The sequence below is a fragment of the Laetiporus sulphureus genome (genome assembly GCF_001632365.1).
Source record: "Laetiporus sulphureus 93-53 unplaced genomic scaffold LAESUscaffold_39, whole genome shotgun sequence".
NCBI classification, from domain to species: Eukaryota; Fungi; Basidiomycota; class Agaricomycetes; order Polyporales; family Laetiporaceae; genus Laetiporus; species Laetiporus sulphureus.
Window position 1 is genome coordinate 255,191 of NW_024468548.1, and position 7,311 is coordinate 262,501.

Below are 7,311 nucleotides of genomic sequence, written 5' to 3' on the forward strand. Positions count from 1 at the left end.
GTATCTCCTGGCGGCATACGCATGCCCGCGCATCGGCATGCTCAATCGCGAATGATCCTGTTCTGAACTATACCGAGCGCAGACGACGAGCTCTTGGGGCACCGTCGTCCGTCTCGCGGCACCATGCACTGATGAATCTAGCCGCGGCAGCAGATTCACGTCCAAAACCGCCTTTATCGGGTACATGAACGAGCGCCCCGAAAGGCAGATGTAGAACCGTCCAGCCGAAGAAGTCCGTTCGCTGCAGGGATGACTTTACGGGTTGCAAGGACGACGATGACTCACCAGTCCTCGGCATCGTCGAATAACGTTTGATCCATTGTCGGTGTTAGTTTCCAACTGAAGGCGACCCATAGCACGCCATGCCATGCACTCTTCGCACTCGCCGTCCTGCAGTGCAAATGGCATGTAACGCCCGCGTGAACGAGCGGTAACCCTGCTGGTCCTCTGCAAGCTAACCGACTCGAGCGCGGCCATGCATGCTGTAAACGAAAGACCGCACGCAAGCGAAGGTGGTTTTACATCCACAGAAGGGTCGCCAAACGATCAGGTTTGTTGTGATCGTGCGCAACGTATTGCGTCAGTCAGACACTGCCCGCACCTGTCGAGGGGTATGACGAGTGTGATCATTGCGCGGAGCGAAGTTGAGGCCACGCGATCGAGTGATATTTCCGTCAACGAACTAAACAGAACGTCGTGTCCCGCACTGAGCGTGACGCTCAGTGGGATCGACTGCTACTGAATTGCACGATCGTCGTGGAATAGCGGCCGACATGAACGCGACCGTGGCATGGTCTGAGGGGAGAGACTGCGTAAAAGGCGGTTGCCGCGGGAGGGGGGAGGGGGGAGGCGGGCTGGTACAGTGACAGAAAGGCTCTAAGCGACGACATCAAACGAGATCGTGTGGAGTGTGTGTTGCCTAAGTGCAGGTTAAGAGCTCATAGCCGTGTAGTAAGCGGACCGTTTCAAGGCCCGAGTTGGGAACCGCACATCGAAGGCGATACTATGGAAGGTGGTCTAGCCATCAGACCGAAGAGCTCTTCGATACCTCCTGGCGGCCCATGCATACCCGCGCATCAACATGCTCAATCGCAGATGATCCTGCTCTCGACCATGGGGAGCGCAGACATTGAGCCTGTGGGGGCATTGTCATCAGTCTTACAGCGCCATGCGCTGAGGAATCCAGCTGGGACAGCAGCTTCACATCCAAAACGCCCTTGATTGGGTGCTTGAACGAGCAGATCGGGAAGGCAGATGATCGACCGTTAAGGTGACGGAGTCCATTCGCTGCGAGAGTGGTCTTGCGGGTCGCAAGGACGATGATTTGCCCGTCCGCTCGGCTTGTCGGATAACTGCTCGTCAGTTTTCATTTGAAGGCGACCCATAGCACGCCACACGCTGTTTGCACTTGCCGTCCGGCATTGCGCATGGCACGGAACGCCCGGGGTGATCGAGCAAGACTGAGCGCAAGCGACGGTGGTGCTGAATCGACAGAAGGGTCGCCAGACGATCACATTTGACGTGATCGTGGGCAACGTTTTGTGCCGCCGAGACACTGCCTGGATATTTCAAGTTGTATGAGTGCGATCGCTGCGCGGAGTGAAGTGGAGGCGACGAGAGCGAGTGATGTTTCCGGCAGCGAACTGAACAGAACGTTATTCGAGAGACCGCATCAAACAAGATCGTGCGTACCGTATCCTATTATCAACGCGCGGCGTCGGACCTCTCGAGCTACACAGTCGGCGCGATGTGGCAAGGCGCGAAAGGGAGACCGCACGAAGGAGATAATATAAAGGGCCACTGAATGGAACATCAGTGGATACCATAGCAAATGCGATGGCCCATACCGTCTTGCATAATCCGGCACCGTCCCGAACCCCCGTGTTACGCGATCATTTGCGTGGAGACATGAGACCCTCGACAGATGAGCGAGCGTCGTTCGCACAAAGTAATAGAGGAGAGCCTATCCGGCAGCTTGTCCATACGTGCTTCTTTCGAGTTATTGACCCAGTCTTGCATCACTTCGTCCACTTGATGTCTGGACCATCTTGAAGAACGCCCGCCGCGTCCGTGAGGACTTGCAGTTGACTGTTCAAATAATGTGTAAGAACTCACCTTGAATAATAAATCATGTATCATTCCCTGTGTCCCCATGGCACTCTTCTTCCTGCGACCGGTATCCTTGATCCCATAAGACAGCCTTTGGGTGCACGGCTATCAGCCGCGAGATCAGCAATCAGGCTCGGACACAATCAATTCTGTATCAGTGAACTCACTATGAGACCTTCAATCCCAGTTGCAGCACACCGCGCACGTCTACCATGAGGTGAGGTGAGGGATGTCGATGTAGAGCGAGCAGCACATACCGCAGGCGCCTCGCCAGTCCAGTCGCGCACACGTGACCTGCCCGAGTGGCAATCGCGCCCGACGTGCTCTCGATGCGCTTCGTCTTGACCTGCACTGGACACTCTCCGACTGTCTTTGAGTCTCTGTCTGCGTGGCTAACAAATGGTCAGAAAATACAGGAGGTGAGGACACGTATCTGATGTCCTGCTCGGGTGAGGCAGTCAGCACTCTGTGGACGCGTGTCAACCATTGTCGACTGAAGTCTCCAGTGATGGACTTGGACATACCATTGGCATGGGATTGCCCGGGTGAGTGATATGCAGGTTCTTGATGATGCGTGAGCATGGGATCAACTGGGAGGTGCATTGAGACAAAATAAAGCAGGGCACATTTTCAAGGAAAAGCAAGGTGAGAAACGGGGTGGAGAATTGGTGCGGGCACACAGATGGGGCCCCAGCCGAGCCGAATCGAGTGTAGATTTCCGAGACGGATTTCCTTGTGGGTCTGGGCACCAGATGGCCTGCATTGTCCAGCCAATGATGCTGCGAGGTTCGGATCAGTTCTGCACTAAACCGTTTGAGATTTCAAAATCACCGCTGAGATCAACCGATCGCGATCTATCGACCCGACGGCTCGGGTCGCGGACCCAATCTGATGCGTGCGGCTTGTTGATCCACCTGTTACGCGACGCCTTCGCTGTGTGGCATTCCTCGCGCGGCTCTCGGCTCGCACTGCTGCGTCGCGTCTCCTCTCTCGCACGCGCGGATTGCCCCATTCACAGCCGAGTCCACCAACATGGTATGCTGGCGACCGTTGCGTCTTTGTGCACGCGCGTACCGCCAACGCTGTTATCCAACGACGTACCCCCTCTCCTCGTGCAATCAGCGCGCGCATCGCTTCCTCCTCAGCTTGCAGCCCTGTGCCGACAGTCTCGTCCACGTGCCCGCCGGTCTCACGTTCTTGTACACAAATTCGCTCCCTGTCTCGATCCTGACGCTCACAGCGGCGCCCAACGCCCACGGCGCCCATGCTCAGTCGCCCACCTCGTTGTGCACAACCCGTCTCCGCGTGAGCTCTCTCTCACATTCGCACACTTATGTCTCGCTCTCAGGCGAGCGACTGCACTATGGGCGCGACGTCGAGCTCACTTTCCTCAAACGTCGGCCATTCATGCGCATGCGCTCTTGAGCGCGCATTCACGGCACCGCCGCTCCAAGGTATGTCATTCATCTCATGTCCCTCCCTCAGGAAACATATTTCCTCCTCCCCATCTCTTCCTATGGCCTGAAACGTACATACCCAAGTCGCGACGTCAGCTCACGCCGCGCCCGTCGGTGCAAGACCTACCTTGCGAAGCGTCAGTGTGCGTGTCCGAGCCTGCGCAGGGCGGGCATCAGCGCCTTGTGCAACGGATGTGCGGACAGAACGTACGGGATGACGTTATACGTGTGCGGAGGTCTTGCACTCCGGTGGTCCGCGTCGGTCACGGTTGGCTCTGTGGGCGATGGTCATCGATTCAGCGGACGAGCGAGCTGTCACGGTATACAACGCACGGGGCCAACGCGTCTCCTGGGAACGTCGTGAGCGGCAAGCGAAATCTGTGCAGATCGTACTTACGACTAGTTTGATCAAAGCGGCCGGTCCGTAACACGGAGGGCTTGCAGGCGGTCGAGCAGAGGCTCGAGGTGTGTGGCATAGGAGGCCAGGGTGGTTGCTCTTCGTGATCGCGATTCGGCAGCGATGGAATGAGCTGGTAAAGATCGATGTCGCGCTGTCCGTCCTGCCGGCAGACGTTATCGAATCGTTCGTGGTCGGGAGCGTGCTGCACATCGGATTGATGAGTCTGATCGCTGCATGCCACGATCGGACTGGATGGACGTGAGCGGCTGGCTCGTTGATGAAATGGTTTGCGAGCGCCGTACTCACCATTGCTTATGCTTTGTGCGGTGTGCTTGTGGCCGCGTTCGACAGGCGTGGATGATTGCCTACACACGAGCCGAGGTGAGCGTGAGCGGACGACGCGATCGCAAGATACGCTTACCTGACTCGATAGGCGGAGGTTGCGTGCAAGTGAAGGGCGGGCGAATAGCGCGATGTGCGCGACGTTCGACGCATCCCATGCGTCGTCTTCGCGACCTGCTGTCATTGGGCTATCAGTGTGAGTGAGACGCACCAGTACAGGCATGTTGCGCCCGGTCAATCCCGAGACGGTCGTTCACGGTCGTCAGCGGTAGTGAGGGGAGAGCTAGGTGGCGTGCTCGTGAAGGACGGTGGAGGAAGGCACATCAAGGCGAGGATGGGAGGAGATGAGGGGCGGAGAGTGGTGCCGAACCTCATCTCCGCGCGCCATCATTTATACCTTGCAACTGCACCGGGCCGTGACCTAACCTTCCGTGGCGTGATCTGGGGAGCTCCAGAACAAACCAATAGACTGTTCTGTCAGCAGCGTGAGTTCCGTTGGATGATATCCCCCCCCCCCGAAATGACATTAATGCGACCGTCGGCGAAGCCTCGAGGCAGGCGAAAGAAGCAATGTGATGGGCTCGTTCGTGTTCATTAAAGAATGTGCGCTGGTAAAGCGATAGCCTGGGAGCTTGGCAGGTGTACTCGGGTGTGCCAGGGAGGCGACAGTGCCGTTTGGAGTGGCCGATGCGCGGGAGACCAGCTTGCGCGCAAGTCAGATTCGGTGCGGGAAAGCAGCAGCATTGGCTCATGGGTGTATCGCTGAATGGACCTTGTCAAACGGTCTATCAGCCTGCAAGCGCAGCAGAAGTTGATGTGCGTGCTTCATGCGCGGGCGAGGCCGTTGGGTGACTCGACATTCCGTACTTCGGAGAAGCTGCCGAGACCTGCCTTGTTTCATATGGGACCTCTCGTACTGCTTATGGCTATGGAATATCGATATGCCGTCCCGTTCAGACGGATTTGTCACCTTCTGGTTCTGTGGCTATTGCTGTGGGAGAAACTGTGGCAGAGAAGTAACCTTCATATCATCAGACCGAGATGATTTCAGGCTCTTGTCATGAGCATCGCGAGTGCACACATGTTCAAAATATTGGAGATTGGCATACGTTCCCCTGTACGCCAATGCCGAAAGCGAAATGTCGCTCTTCGCAAATGTAATGACGACGGCCATGAGCGTGCCGTGAAGGTATATCTTCATATATCAATGGACGAGACAAAGAATTGCGCAGCAGAGCACGAGGACAACACCCAGACCTTGGGCCTCTTGCTTCCTTGAAGCCAATAGAACGCGGTCACAATACGGCAGTTCGACGGCACCTGGACATGCGTGCAGCATGGCCGTCCTTTTAGCAAGAGTACGGGCGGTCACAACCTCTCATCCAGTTTCTAAATGGCAGAGGTGCAGGGCAATGCAGACTGCGCTGAAGCAGCCGAGGCGGCGGTTCACTGACTTGCGGACGCTGAGTTTGGGGTCCTGCGATACATATGATGATCAATCTCGTGAACAGGCAGCGGAGAGGATGCACCCACGAGATTGCCTTCGGAGAGGCGGGCATCTTGTCCGTGCCATCGGTTCGACGAATCGTCCGCTGATCTGCAATGTTCCGATCAAGCATTACAGTCACATGCCACTACATCAGGACCCCAATTCGAAGGATGTAACGCGTTACTACCGCGTGCGTTGAGTTTCAGGCAGAACTTTTGCCTGCCGCACAGATGAAAGAACTCCGCTCAATATCCTCCTTGCCGAGTCTTGTTCCCACATCGGGCCATGTGATGCCGTGTGGCTGAATGGGAGGTTTTTGACTCCCACATTCGGTACCAGCGACACCGGCTTTTGAAGGGTCAAAGACCATGCAATGTAAGCAGGATCGCAGGTTCGATCGTGGCTTGCTTTGGTCTTACCTCTTTGAGGACAGTGTTTGGAGCACTTATTCGGCACATCTGTGGCTGGACAGCAACGTCAAGCATTCAACACAGCCACTTGGGAAGGTGAGTGATTGGCTCCTGCAGTCCACATTCGACGTTTCTCATGGACTCCCGTTTGCGGGCTGCAACTGTTGGAATGCAAGGAGCACCGGATGAGAGGCTCGGTCACAGAGTGGTCATTTGGACCATGGTGATGGGATTTAAACAGGGCAATGAGGACGAGTGCCTGGTCTCGCAGCAGTGACAGAAAGCCATTTCATATCGTGTATTCACATCCCATAGGAGCCTTATAGCAATGAAATGGTCATGGTTAGTGCTCGGTTGAATGAGAAATAGCGGCAGAGTTAACATCATCAGTATACAACGAAGGGCAGCTGTATAGATCCCTCTCTGCCCCATCCATGTCCTCTCCGGTCATTCATTTCATATGCACATGGCACACGTCACCATGACTCGCACTCTGCCGGACTCGCCCGCTCGCATCACCATCCAGAGATCGGACCACACGTGAGTCTTCTATTCTTCAGCCGTCTCATATTTCAGTGGCTGATTGATTAACTTCATTCGTCAACGCTTACCTGAACGCCTGTCCTTGCACTGTATGTATCGCATGGATTGAACTTGTGTCCTAACCTGCGCTCCGTCGAGTGCTCATCGCGGATAGACAGCGCGCCAGGCGGTTTGCCCTCGTACATGTGCATTGCGACGCGTACTCCCGATGAGGTGAGATTGGCTCATTGTTCGCTCGGACTGGACTGGCGCCAGCCGAGGGACTCCTCCTCGTCTCTCAAGGAAGAGTAGGGGAGAAATGGTTGAATGGAAAGTTTGAACCACATACCTGCTATTGTGAGGCCGGAACAACGCGCTGCGTGAGATCGGCAGCCGACGCACGTCGCAACGAACGGCGTACCACGCGAGCGCGATCGCTCTCGTGAACAGACCCAGAGCATCCGGATTCCAGAGCAGAACGCTCGCGGCGCGTGACAAGATGAGCGTGAGCTGCGAGCGATAATTAATTACATACAGACTCACCGTGAAACCCACGACCCGCGTGCGGGTGGTCTCGTTCTG

At 56.0% G+C, this 7,311-nt stretch overlaps 4 protein-coding genes across 4 annotated transcripts; all 4 read right to left on the reverse strand.

Annotated features, from left to right (window-relative positions):
* Positions 1 to 1,884: 1,884 nt before the first annotated feature.
* On the reverse strand, positions 1,885 to 3,632 carry LAESUDRAFT_751597 (uncharacterized protein; the record flags this gene model as incomplete). The annotated part of the gene is made up of 7 exons (XM_040911675.1): positions 3,031 to 3,632; positions 2,790 to 2,908; positions 2,634 to 2,699; positions 2,367 to 2,493; positions 2,277 to 2,316; positions 2,116 to 2,214; positions 1,885 to 2,088 (listed from the first exon to the last, which is right to left on the reverse strand). The coding sequence occupies exons 1-7, from the start codon at positions 3,141 to 3,143 to the stop codon at positions 1,885 to 1,887; spliced, it is 768 nt and encodes a 255-aa protein (XP_040761290.1). The 5' UTR covers positions 3,144 to 3,632.
* Positions 3,633 to 3,963: 331 nt separating this feature from the next.
* Positions 3,964 to 4,604, reverse strand: LAESUDRAFT_729138 (uncharacterized protein). The gene is made up of 4 exons (XM_040909581.1): positions 4,388 to 4,604; positions 4,273 to 4,331; positions 4,177 to 4,214; positions 3,964 to 4,126 (listed from the first exon to the last, which is right to left on the reverse strand). The coding sequence occupies exons 1-4, from the start codon at positions 4,529 to 4,531 to the stop codon at positions 3,975 to 3,977; spliced, it is 393 nt and encodes a 130-aa protein (XP_040761291.1). The 5' UTR covers positions 4,532 to 4,604; the 3' UTR covers positions 3,964 to 3,974.
* Positions 4,605 to 6,308: 1,704 nt separating this feature from the next.
* Positions 6,309 to 6,718, reverse strand: LAESUDRAFT_337040 (uncharacterized protein). Its single transcript, XM_040902071.1, has one exon. The coding sequence runs from the start codon at positions 6,637 to 6,639 to the stop codon at positions 6,406 to 6,408; it is 234 nt and encodes a 77-aa protein (XP_040761292.1). The 5' UTR covers positions 6,640 to 6,718; the 3' UTR covers positions 6,309 to 6,405.
* On the reverse strand, positions 6,627 to 7,311 carry LAESUDRAFT_337063 (uncharacterized protein). Its single transcript, XM_040902072.1, has 4 exons — positions 7,273 to 7,311; positions 7,079 to 7,210; positions 6,862 to 7,026; positions 6,627 to 6,761 (listed from the first exon to the last, which is right to left on the reverse strand). Exons 2-3 carry the CDS (start codon positions 7,188 to 7,190, stop codon positions 6,869 to 6,871), a joined length of 270 nt encoding a protein of 89 aa, XP_040761293.1. The 5' UTR covers positions 7,191 to 7,210; positions 7,273 to 7,311; the 3' UTR covers positions 6,627 to 6,761; positions 6,862 to 6,868.